At 45.5% G+C, this 13,081-nt stretch overlaps 1 protein-coding gene across 1 annotated transcript in view; it reads left to right on the top strand.

The window, feature by feature from the left end:
* Nucleotides 1-13,081, top strand: part of VPS41 (VPS41 subunit of HOPS complex) — a 169,887-nt gene that overhangs the window by 105,611 nt on the left and 51,195 nt on the right. The window contains exons 11-14 of the mRNA XM_060247653.1: nucleotides 3,743-3,840; nucleotides 9,739-9,868; nucleotides 10,844-10,959; nucleotides 12,356-12,412. Coding sequence (XP_060103636.1) covers nucleotides 3,743-3,840; nucleotides 9,739-9,868; nucleotides 10,844-10,959; nucleotides 12,356-12,412 — 401 coding nt within the window. The remainder of the gene's footprint in view (nucleotides 1-3,742; nucleotides 3,841-9,738; nucleotides 9,869-10,843; nucleotides 10,960-12,355; nucleotides 12,413-13,081) is intronic.

The following is a 13,081-nucleotide window of genomic DNA, read 5'->3' as shown; positions in this document are numbered from 1 at the left end:
TAAGCTATAAACTGGGGAGAGGGGAATCCTGTTTGTTTTTCTTTTCCATTCCAAAGCACAGCTATAACATCTTCCGTGCATGTCCTGAAGACACGTGCATACAAACTACCCGGAGGGAGTAAATTAAGGGGAGGGGGTTACTCATGAGTTAATTAAGGGGGGATGAGTTGCTTGTGCATTCCATCAATTATTGTAGTGTGCAGCAGATTAGACTCTGTGGATTCTCTTGATTATGTGAGTTTGCTGCCGAAGGGGAGCTGCCATTCAATTCCGGGTTTCTGGATAGATGGTTCCTATCAGATTCCTGGCTATCCAGTCTTCATAGGGTGTATCTCTTTTTTTTAAAGGGCTGTGCTTATGACAGAGAGAGACGGATGTCCTCAGTCTACTCCACTACCTCCCACAGAAACTGACAGTCTGCCACAATAGCTAATAATTTGCACTTAAACTTAACTGTTGCACTTGAATTGTTGTGGTCTGACGCAGCACAAGTCCTTATGGCGCTCTAACAGTATATTCCATTTTGGTGTGTAAGTGTATTTTATGCTGGCTCCCTGCTTGGTGAGGGAAAAACACCCCTCGTTCTGGCCTTTTAAGTTTTATTACCTCTGGAGCACAGTATTGTAAAGTATTGCTTCCTCTCCTTCTCTTGTTCTGCAGTGGTGTTGTAGTAGTTTTCCTAGAACAATAAGAAAGTGAATGGTGCTGTTAGTCTTTTCTAACTCTAGCTGGCCCATCAGGGAAAGAAAACAAAATCTTTAAATAGGCTGGCATTGAGGCTAATGTTTAACTAGGCTTTCGGCAATGATTGGAGAATAATTCTGGATTTGTCTTAAGAAAATAGAAGCATGTCATCTGATCCGGTTTGATCTGTGAAAGTTGGCACTGGATCCACAACTTGCTTGTCACCTCTTTCCCTTTTGTTGCCCCCCCCATTCCGTTTCCTGCTTGCACATTTCTTATTTATGGGTCTAGATTTTGAAAATGCCACTGTCTGGGCAGATATTTGCTAGATGAGCAGTTGATGTTGGCTCACTCTTGTCAACTAGAGGGGACTTGCATTTTGGAGGCCAGCTGTCTCCAGGGCTTTTTTTTTGTAGTGGGAACTTCTTTGCATATTAGGCCACACACTCCTGATGTAGCCAATCCTCCAAGAGCTTACAGGGCTCTTAGTGCAGGGCCTCCTGTAAGCTCCAGGAGGATTGGCTACATCAGGAGTGTGTGGCCTAATATGCAAAGGAGTTCCTGCTACAAAAAAAGCCCTGGCTGTTCCTAGGTCTCCTTTGGATATGATCTAACTCCCTGGTGGCGAACTTATAGCACTCGTGCCAGAGGTGGCACTCAGAGCCCTCTCTCTGGGCACGCGTGCCATCGCCAGTTTTTGCCTCTCCCACTATCCACACCACCCATTTTCGCTTCCCCTGCTCCCCTGCCACCCGCTTTTGCCTCTCTCACTCTCTGTGCTGCCTGTTTTTGCCTCTCTTGCTCTCCCTGTCACCCGTTTTCACCTCTCTCGCTCTCCCTGCCACCTGTTTTCTCCTTTCTCGCTCTCCCTGCCACCCGTTTTCGCTTCCCCTGCTCCCCTGCCACCCATTTTCACCTCTCTCGCTCTCCCTGCCACGCCCATTTTCACCTCTCTCGCTTTTTCTGCCACGCCCATTTTCACCTCTCTCGCTTTCCCTGCCACCCGTTTTCACCTCTCTCGCTCTCCCTGCCACCCGTTTTAGCTTCCCCTGCTCACCTGCCACCCCTTTTCGCTTCTCTGCTCTCCCCACCACCCATTTTTGCTTTTTCTGCTCTCCCCACCACCCCTTTTCACCTCTCCCACTCTTCCCACCACCCGTTTTCGCCTCTCTCGCTTTCCATGCCACCCATTTTCGCCTTTCCCGCTCTCCCCGTCACCCGTTTTAGCCTCTTCCTCTCTCCATGCTTCCCCTTTTTCTAAACTAAAACCTCAGTATTCAGGTTAAATTGCCATGTTGCCACTTTGCGATAAATAAGTGGGTATTGGGTTGCAGTTTGGGCACTAGGTCTCTAAAAGGTTCGCCGTCACTGATCTAAGTTATGGATCCCCAACATGATGCCTGTGTGTGCCATGGCATCTGCTGACACCTTTCCCCGGTGCCCATCAAGTGTTTTTAAAAATGGGGGCTGTGCCAGGTGAGGATTCTGATTGGCTTTTGGAGAATTGTTTAGCTGTGCAGATTTTTTTAAATTGCTTTGGCAGCAGTTGCCACCACCGTACAAAGACCTCCACTGTGTGACTGATGGTAAGATAGAGCAGCCATTTTGTGGGTGTCACAGCCACCCACAGGCTCAAAAAGGTCAGGGATTCCTGATCTAGCTCCACCGATGTTGCCATATCTGCATGTAAAGGGCTCAATAATGCATCTTCCTTTTCAGCATATGTGCCAGTAGCACGATAAGGCTATTTCAGGAGATGTAAACTCTGGGAGCTCCTTTCGTATCCTAATCCAACTCATTCTCCACAACTAAGGCGAGTTACTTGTCCTGGGGAGCTACACTTTACCTTGGGGCTGGAACGTATCCTTTGTATTTATGCAAATAGTATGCAAATTAGCCAGAGAAATCACACATGCTGATTAGTTGCAGTACCTTAAACTCCTTGTTAAGTTTCAAGGATGACCCTGTCATCTTTAGTGCTTCATTCAGAAATGCTTAGATTGAGGACACTTTCCTAATTTCCTTTGCCTAGAGGTGTATTCTGGTTCCTTCATTGTCTTCCCAATATGCCTCCCTGTGGTTTAGAAAGAAAGACCTCTCTGTTGACATTCATGCACCAGAAGAAGAAAAGCTGGTTTTTATATCCCACTATTCTCTACTCTAAGGAGTCTCAAAGCAGCTTACAATCGCCTTCCCTTCCTCTCCCCACAGCCTTGTGAGGCAGCCAGGTGGGGCTGAGAGAGTTCTCAGGGAACTGTGACTGGCCAAGGTCACTCAGCGGGATTCACACAGAGGAGGGGGATTCGTCAGAATAGAGTCTGCTGCTCTTAATTGCCACACCACGCTGGCTTTCCAAAATGCTTCTCTAATGCAAACTTGAATCTCTGTGATGAGGTTTCCCTCCCACATCCCTCCAGTCCCTGCAGAGGCTGTCTGCTTATGCAGCACTCACTTCCTCTGCCCTTAGCTCTTCCATCTGAGCCAGACCGATATTTTTCAAGGAGCCCTTTTACAATCGAAAGTGCTCATGAAAGAGGAAACAAGAACCACCACGGGGTGAGGGGCTGACCCCATGGCAACTGGAAAGAAGCATAAGGAAGATGATGCCACAGGGATCCAGGCCCCAAAAGTTACATCCACTAAGTAAAGTGAAGTGATTCTCATTCTTAGAGAGCAAGAAGAGCAATGCTAGATTGTCGTGCAGGGAAGTGGTTTGGAAGAATAGGAGATACAGACTTGCTAATCCTTAGAAGTGCCTGAAGGTTTTCCCCAGCAGGGATAAAAGCCATATTGGGGAGTGGTGATTTTTACCAGGAAAGCAGCTCTGTGGAGGAGAGGAATTTACAAGTCCTCCTCTTTCTTGACATCACTGCATTTGGTAAATGAAATAAAGTCCATTAAAAGAGTCACAAAACAATACTGGCTGTGCAGTTCTTCCTTCAGCATGCTCCATGAAGGATGTGTTTTGATGGTCTGATACATGAATGTTGCCTTTTGAGGGTAACTCATCTAGAGTTTTAAAGTTAAAGCCTGCTTCTTCTTTTTCATCTTCTTGCAGTTTCCCAGTTCAACACTGAATTCCACATCAGTGGGGTCGCACCTCTCTGCGACCAGCTTGTTGTGCTTTCCTATGTAAAGGAAGTTTTGGAGAAAACGGTAAGTGGTTTTCATATGTATGTGTAACAAAATACCAAAATGTAAAAGCCATTCAAGCACAGGTTGGTTTATTTGTAAAAAGTTTCACGTGCATTTGAGCAGCAACCCCCATCCCCCCAACCCCTGATTGTTTGAGAATTGGTCCCAAAGATCCCGAATGAGGCCCGATCTTGAGGAAGGACACAGGAGATTTGAGATGTGCTGCTCATTTGTCACAGCAGTCTCAACCCTGTTGCAGGGGTCCATCTGTGCTCTGAATGCAACCCCAACAGCACCAGATTGTTGGTGTTTCTATTCTGTCATGTGGCATGGCTGGGGCCAATAAGGAAGTTCTGTGGAAGCAGTGGAAATTAGAGGAATTTGCTAGAAAGGCATCCATATGGCTGCTTGTTGGCCTGGATGCCTAGACTGGCACTGCAATAACTGTTGCCTGAGACTACTGTTTTCTAGTAGTAAAACAAGGGAGGCTTAATATAGCCATCCTGTTTGCTATTTATTTACATTTGTATATTTACAGCCCGCTTTTATCTCCAGTGGAGACCCAAAACAGCTTACATCATCATTCCACGCTCCTCCATTTTATCGTCTCAACCAGTCCCAGTGCAAGGCGTTCTGCCGCTAGAGGCAGACCCCTGTGCTGTGCCCCCCTGCAAGCTCCCTCTGGGGCTATCATTGTGCTGAGTGGTGCACGACGGGTGGCACTCAAGAATGCTGCCGCACCACTGCTTTCCCCTGCAGTATGCTCTTCAGAGGCTTCCTTGGAAGTCTTCAAAGAGCACACTGTTTTAGCGGTGCCCGGCTGCTTTTGGGTTAAAAGCAGATGAGGGGCGCATACTGCACTGTGTAGCACTCCTCAGAGCCTGCCTTCAAGGCAGACTTGGAGGAGCACTTTGCATGGGCAAGGGTGAGTAATCTAGACCTGGCATTACAAGCCGTGGCTTCTTGGCTCAGACTGAGTCGGCTGAAATTGAATCCGATGAAGACAGAGGTTCTCTACCTGGGTCGGGGCGGTCCGGGGAGAGAGATCCAGCTGCCGGCCCTTGACGGGGCACCACTTATACCGGTCCCTAAGGTCAAGAGCTTAGGCGTGCTTCTTGAGTCCTCCCTTACAATGGAGGCTCAGGTGGCAGCCACTGTTAGATCTGCCTTCTTTCGCCTTCGGCAAGTGCGGCAGCTGGCCCCTTACCTGGAGCGCAACGACTTAGCAACAGTAATCCATGCTACGGTCACCTCAAGAATAGATCACTGTAATGCTCTCTACATGGGGCTACCCTTGACGCTAACCTGGAGACTACAACTAGTGCAGAACGCTGCGGCACGGCTGTTAATGGGGCTACCGCGACGGGAGCACATTCAGCCAGTGCTGAGAGAGCTGCACTGGTTGCCTGTTGTGTTCCGAGTTCGCTTCAAGGTGTTGGTATTAACCTTTAAAGCCCTCTATGGTCAGGGACCTGCCTATCTGCGGGACCGCCTTTCCCCATATATCCCCCAGAGAGCACTGCGATCAGGGACAAAAAATCTGTTGTCTGCCCCTGGCCCAAAAGAAGCCAGGCTATGTACAACAAGATCCAGGGCTTTTTCGGTGGCAGCACCAGAACTTTGGAACACCCTCCCAGAAGCTATAAGGGCCCTGCGGGATTTGTCTGTGTTCCGCAGGGCCTGTAAGACCGAATTGTTTAAACAGGCTTTTGCGGTTTGATCGAAAAAGGGCTGCCACCGGACATCCTACAGAATGCTGGCGATCATAGTCGAGAAGTCACTCCGCCTATACTGGACTGAAATAGCGCTATAGAATGGTTTTAAAGTTGATATATATAAATTATGGTTTTATATGTTTTATTGGATTGATTGTTTTTATAATGTTGTGAGCCGCCCTGAGTCCGCTTGTGGAGAGGGCGGGATATAAATGCGAAGTAATAAATAAATAAATAAATAAAGTAAGTAAGCACCCTAGGCAGCCGCCTACCCTGCCTACTCCCACTCGCCAGCCCTGCTCTCAGCAAGCCTGTGAGGTAGGTTAGGCTGAGGGCGAGAGGGATGGTCCCAAGATCGCTGAGCAAAGAGTAATGTCGCACCCTGGGCACCCCTCCCGGTCTCCCGGTGCCGCCGTCGCCCCTCCCGGGCACTCTGGGGCGTTCCCCGGAGGTCTCAGAAACAGGGGGTGGGAGCCGGGTTACTTCACCACAGGCCCCCGTTCCCCTCCTGGCTGTGCTGCGGCTCCTGTCCCTCTCTCTCGCGAGGCAGCCTCAATAAGCACCGGCCAGCTTCCTCCCCGACCTCCTGCCTCCCTTCCCTTTATCCTCCCATCCCAATCCTCCCCCTTCCTGGGTTTCGCCCCTCTCTGGCTCCTCCCCCCCTTCAAAGCCCCAGACGCCCGGGAGAGGCGAGCCGGGGCTGGGCTGCCTGGGCGTGCCTCGGGCGTCCTGGACCTCTGCAGCGTGCTGGGGTGTGGCGTCTCTCGCCGCCACGGGTCAGGCGGCTCTCCTCCTCTCTGCCAAGCGCTGGGCTCAGCTTCTCCCTCCTGCTCCCCGACGTCTCGCTCTGGCCAGGCTTCTCGGACCCAGAGACGAGCTCGTTGGCTGAGAGGCGTCATTCGGGCGGCTGTTGGCGCCCCGTCAGCCTGGGTGAGGGGTGGGGCCACCGCGGGGGCTTGGGAAGGTGTGGGAGGCTCTTGGGGCGGCGACGAGGGCCGGGAACGGCTGGCAGGCGCCGGGGGGGGTCCCCCTCACGCAGTCCTCGCCCAGGCTGGGCAGGACAAGCAAGTATTAGAGTCTCAGGCCATCAGATCTCGTAATTGCTGCGCTATACTGGCTTTGCAGTTTTAGCTTTTGTAGTGCAAACTCTTTGCGCTGTGGCTTTCACCTTTGTAAGAAACAGCCAGTATATTGTTTGGATAAACAGGAGTTATTAGATTCCTTGTTGTTACTCCTTTGGGATGATTGAGAGGAGAGATGAAACCTAGACTGGGGGTTGACACATGGGCAATTGCATATCAGTTCCAGGAATCACAGAGGCCTCTGTAAGTGATGTGGCGAGAGCCACTGTTTGGTTCTCTTGACTCAATGCTACCTGCCCAGCTAAGAGAATATATCGCACCACCAGCTCTTCTCCAGAATGAATCTCTTGTGTCTTCGTGACACATTCGTTCTGCAACACAAAATGAAAGGAAGGGGGAAGGAAGAAGAAGAAAAAGAAAGAAAAAACAGCCCTTGAAGTTGCAGCATTCAGAGTGGCAGATGCTCTTGATCATCTCCTTGATAGCCAACCTGCGTTAGACAGTCCATCGCTATAGTAACCTTGAGCGACTGGGTGCACGCTGTTGCTAGGCAATGAAATGCCATTGGCTCAAGGTAACGCTAAAACCTATTGAAATCAATAGGGTCAGCTTCTAGCCCTCTTGCAGGACAGCCAGATTATTATTTTTTATTATTTTTAAGAAAGAAACAAAGGTGTTTGTGCAGGCTTCTCCCAGGAGAACTAATATCACAGTTCCTCTCTGTGAGCGAGTCTGAGGAAAGATATCAAGCTGACTGGCTAGGGAGGGGTTGAGCTGATAATTGTGATGGGGAGAATAGGAGGTAATTAATAAATAGGATTAACACTACGAAGATTTGGTCTGTGTCTTCTCTAAAGTGCTTTCTTAACAGTACATGGTATGATCCAAATAGTCAGGGAGAAGTTAGGAGAACTATATAAGCTTGTAAATGCATGCAGTATATCTAAAACATGAGTTAAGAATGCCCCATTGGTAGACATGGAAATGAAACCATATTGCATTTGTGATCATATACGAATTCAAATGGAAACTTGATTATAAGCAAGAATTATCTGCTGCTGGTGACTCCCCTCAGTGATATCTCAAAGCCAGTTTGGTTAAGTGTGCGGACTCTTATCTGAGAGATCTGGGTTTGATTCCCCACTCCTCCACTTGCACCTGCTAGAGTGGCCTTGGGTCAGCCATAGCTCTGGCAGAGGTTGTCCTTGAAAGGGCAGCTGCTGTGAGAGCCCTCTCAGCCCCACCCACTTCATAGGGTTTCTGTTGTGGGAGAGGAAGATAAAGGAGATTGTGAACCACTCTGAGATTCGGACTGGAGGGCAAGATATAAATCCAATATCATCTTCTTCTTCTTTAGATGCTGCATTTTTTAGATGTATGCTTCACTCATGGAATATAGTAGAGATAGGCATGCCAGCATTACCCATGGGTCCCTGTCACATGGACACATGCCAGGAAACTCGTATTTCATTGTATAACATATTTTCCTGTTGTTAATAGGAGGCCTTTACTTAAAAAAGAAACATTTAAAAAATAATTGATACCTGGAATTCCAAACTGTTAATATTGTATTTCAGACAAAGTAGAATAGTAGAATAAGTAATTTTTTTTCCTGTTCCAATTGCAATAACTTTGTAATTGCCATAACTTTATAAATCCATTGAAAGGGTTTGGAGTTATTTTAGAGTCAGTGTTGCTGGAGACTGTCTGCTGTAATCCAAAACGGTACATGCAGCACTAGAAACTGTTCCAATAAAATGTATTCCTTTATTGACCACTGCTTGGGTAAATGTGGGGGGTTTATATTGTGCTCAGCTTGCCTGTCTTATATCACGTGTACACGGATTGTACATGCATTCATTGTAACTTGTGGACAGGGCTGGAGTTCTCCTTTAGTCCTTTCCATTAGAGACTGTTATGAGTAAGGCAGAATGCACTGAATGGGAGTAAACCACTTAAGTTCATAAGGGCAGAACTCAGCTAAAGCACCATACATTGCTGTTGAAACTGGGAAGGGGGAAACGGAATAGCTTTATGTCTAAGTCTCAGCTTATGCTGGAATAAGCTGGGTAAGAAAAGCCCATATTGCTTGCTTTTTAGCCCTAGTTCAGTTCAAATAGCTGCTGACGAGTGTAGCAGGAGTTCAGCAATTGTGTTATTCGTTGGCTGATTTTATTTCTAGTCCTCCTTTCTCTCTGCAACTCAAGGTGAGTAACAGATTTTTAAAAATGCAATGGAAACAATATTATTCATCCAGCAAACAATGCAATGGAACTGAATCACAGTATTAGAAAATAAAGCAAAACAGGGTCCTACATACAATAAACTATAATGAATAAAACCTGCGTAAGTTCCCCCCCCCCAAAAAAAAATCATTAAATCCGAGAGCCCTATTCACTTTATAAAAATGCCTAACAGAAAAAATTACATTTTGCTACAATCCTACCGTCTTTATAAAAGGAAAAATTGATCCTTGTGTAGCACCAGCACAGTGATAGCACTAAGTTTAACAATGTACTTGATGTATCCACAACTGTAAAGGTAGCAGCCTCTTTTTCAAGTTACATAGTTTTATACAAGTTTTTTTTCTAACTTACACCAGCATGAGCTGAGATGCGGACAAAAGGCTATTCAATTTTCCCCTTCCCAAGCGATATAGTTTCACAGATCGCTAGAATGCCACTTCCTAACTGCTGCAAGTAGAGAATATAATGTAGAAGATATGTAATTTGGTAGCAAAGTTCATACTTTGCACTTAAACCAAGAGCCTACATTCAATCTCTATCTCCATTAAAAATCAGAGGTAGCAGAATTTTGTAAGATGTCTGTTTGAGACTCTGGAGGGATGTTTCTGGAGTAGAGGCTTCCAAATACCATCCTAAGCAGGTCTTCTCAGAACCCTGTTCACATCTATTCATTGGGGTTTACTCCCAGGAAAGATTGTACTGTTAGTGGAATGCATCGCTGTAAACTGTAAGGCAGTTCCAGTCTGGGTTCATCCATTGCATGATTGTTCAGGAAAGCTCTGTAGCAAAAGTATATCATTCAAACTAGTGTCTTTTCAGACGTGTTAGAAAACACAATAGAAGCTTTCATTCTGATTGTGGGTTTTTCCCCCTCAGGAAACTGAGTACTGTGCTAGACCTCGGCTGGATATAATTCAGCCATTTCCCGAATCCTGCGAAGAAATTTCTTCTGATGCACTAACAGTCCGAGGCTACCAGGAAAACGAATGCCGAGATTATCGTTTAGGTGAGAAATTTCAGCAGCTTTGTCATCCCTCTATCTCTTTTCCTCCCATTTTACTTTTGCCCCTAACAGTCGAAATAAAATGAAAGATGTGGCATTCCTTTAAGAGACAAAAAGAAGGTGAGATTAGGGTGTTGTTCTGATGGACTACATTGCAGTATTAAAAGAGTATCGTCATGCATGGTTTTCAAGAGTATTGATGTTATGGACACCTGTGTTAGGATGTACACAAAGCAGCAACGCTCTGATAGCTACCCTGTAGGTCTTCAGTAGTACATTGAGGCTGGTAGTTGGTGCATTACATTAATGCAGATACTTGCCATTTCTGAACCATAGATGAGGAGCAGGGAGTGTCTATTTTTGGCACAATCCCATTGTTAATGAGTGACAGGTGAGATTTTTTTTATTCTGTTTGGGGAGATTATTGCCGTTGCTGTTGTTTGCACTCTGCATGGCATGGATGAGTCAGCATTTTGTCATTTGATCCTTATGAACCTAATGTGCTAATCTTTAAATAAGAGTGGGAATCCTGTGTAAATCTGAAATCCTATTTCCTGACTTTTCCTTTTAGAAAATTTTTTTGGTTCAGCTGCAGATGCTGCAGCTTTAAGGGCAAGCACAGAGAGGAGAGAGGCTACTTAAACCTTTCCCTTTGCCTCATTTCACTGCTAAAAAAATCTCCACATCTATGCTTATTTTTCCCCAGCCAAGAGCATTTGCCAGCCTTAGTACTTTAAATCAGTATATTTTTATGAGGAGTCTTCTGGGTGAAGCCAACATAAACAGATGGACTAAATTAAAACAGAGTTTCTTGCAAGACTATGCATATAAACCCAATAATGCAACTATTGAAGTATTGGTTAGTCAGGCATACAAAAACACAGCATTGAATCCATAACTAAATTTAAACAAGGAGGGAGAACTTTAAAGCACTAGTTCTAATTTTACAGGATTACATTGTTCCTGCATCTTTTACAGAATATTCAGAAGGTGAATCGCTTTTTTACATCATCAGTCCGAGGGATGTCGTTGTGGCCAAAGAACGGGATCAAGACGACCACATTGAGTGGCTGCTGGAGAAGAAGAAATATGAAGTAACTTTTAACATTTTGCCACTTTTAAGCCTTAGGGATATAAACAGAAAGACCTTGTTTTATATCTTGCTTCCCACTGCTTATACAAATCTCAGATCTTATGCACGGGAATTTGTTCCTTTGTGGATTCTCGTTCAGGTGTCTTTGGAAACAAATGTCTACACCCTAATTCTGAGCCTACTTGCAAAAATATGTTAAGGAAGTACATGGTGAGACCACAGGATTACACCCATTCTAACCACACCTGGTCTCCATGCATCTTCTAAATAGCATCTCCTAATGGTTATGGATGCAGACTTCAGTTCTCACGAGTTTGTCGTTAACATTTTTGCCATATTCATATTAATACAAGCATAGGGCTTCTGGATAGAGGGAGGCAAATGGGTCTGACCCAGGCCTGGGGTGAAGGCCTTCAGAAGGCTTGAGGAAAGAGGCTGTGGTGAAGGCCTTCAGAAGGCTTGAGGAAAGACAGGCCAGTCCTGAAGGGAGTACAGCTGGGGAGGAGGTAAGATGGTGGGATAGGGTGGTGCTTAACCACTGTCCCTCTCTGTCAAGGGAAGGCACTTCAGCCAGATTGGACCCTGGAGTGGTGGTGGTGTTGTAATGGCTGCAAAAAATGTTGTTACATTTGCTTTGAAGGGAGCTGTGCATACTTCTTTGCTTAATATGTCACTTTATAAGAGCTTTTTGCTTTGGAAAAAACCCCAGGCTGTTTAATTTTGATCTAGCGATAGTTCAGTTTTAGTATATTATTATTATTATTATTATTATTATTATTATATGTAAAACCCTGTTCTCTTTGGGCTCTAAAGGGCTTCAGGCATACTCTTCTGAAAGGCCTTTTAAAGATGTGACGATCGAGGAACGACTTGCATGGCAACTATTAAGCCTTTTGCTTTTCATTCTGGGTAGCAGCAGGCTGGCTCTGTTCCTACACGAATGAAACACTTTGGCAGATGAGCTGCAAATTAAACGTAATGAAAAATGATCCTCTTGCGCGTGAGGGGTTCATTCTTTCTCTTTCCGTTGAACACTTAAGACATTAAGGTACCATTTCCGACAGGTGTCTTTCCAGTGCAGTTGCGTGTCAGCAAATTACCTTCTGCGATTGCACTTTGTATGGTGCCATCTTTCTGAAATTCGATCCTGATGTCCTAATGTGGAGTGAACCCAGACGGAAAGCAAAGTCATTTATCTTTTGGTTAACAATTGCTTTTGTTTGAGTATGAATTCAAAGCTGTCCATCTGACCGTGACATTAAGTGTTGCGGAGCTTCCAAACACTAGGCGCGAGAAGCCAAAGGCGCCTCCGGAGCTTTCTGCGCAGAACTTTTGAATTACTTGCAAAAGTTTTGAATTTGTTGGCTAAGGTGTCATTTTTATATTGTGTTATGCAGGAAGCTTTGATGGCAGCTGAGATCAGTCAAAAGACCATGAAAAAACACAAGATTCAAGTAAGTCCAAGAACTTTATTTTGAATTAACACTCCTTAGCCCAGTGACGACATAATGCGTGAAATTGTAGTTTAATTAAGCTAACCATGGTTAGCGTGGCTACCTGAATTCATTTAGTTAGGGTATGAACTGAAATCGTGGTCTGAAGTTTTATAACTACAGTTACTCTTAACTTAAAGAACAAAGATGAAGAAACCACCATTTATCAAAGCAGACCAGGATTTGAGTGATCATGTGCAAGCTGACTCCTGGCTACACAAATGAACCAAAGTTCCTCCTCTTTAACTAATCCCCCAATTGCAAATCTCCATTTTTTCACCCTTTGCATTTGACAGTATGGAGAAAGGGACTCACATACTGTCATGCTAGGTGGCCAATGTGATCTGGAGAACAGAGTCTTGGGCCTTAACCTTCTCAGCTGCGGACTTCTTGGATAGACTTCAGTACAAATCAGATAGCACTTTAGCTCGTTATTGGTATATCTGAATGATAATATACCTACATGTGGTGGTTATGTGGAAAAAATTAGGTCAGGCCTATTGTTATCCTACCTGATTTCCAGAAAAGTGGATATAAATCCTCAGAAGAGCAATTTGCTGTGGTGGGTGGAAGCAGCAGTTCTCCCCGAGTAGCTTTACTAGCAGAAATGCACTCCAACCCGTTTCTCTT

This window comes from Heteronotia binoei, chromosome 10, assembly GCF_032191835.1.
Source record: "Heteronotia binoei isolate CCM8104 ecotype False Entrance Well chromosome 10, APGP_CSIRO_Hbin_v1, whole genome shotgun sequence".
Lineage (NCBI taxonomy): Eukaryota > Metazoa > Chordata > Lepidosauria > Squamata > Gekkonidae > Heteronotia > Heteronotia binoei.
The sequence above is the reverse complement of the archived record's forward strand: the minus strand, read 5'-3'. Positions and strand labels throughout refer to the sequence as shown.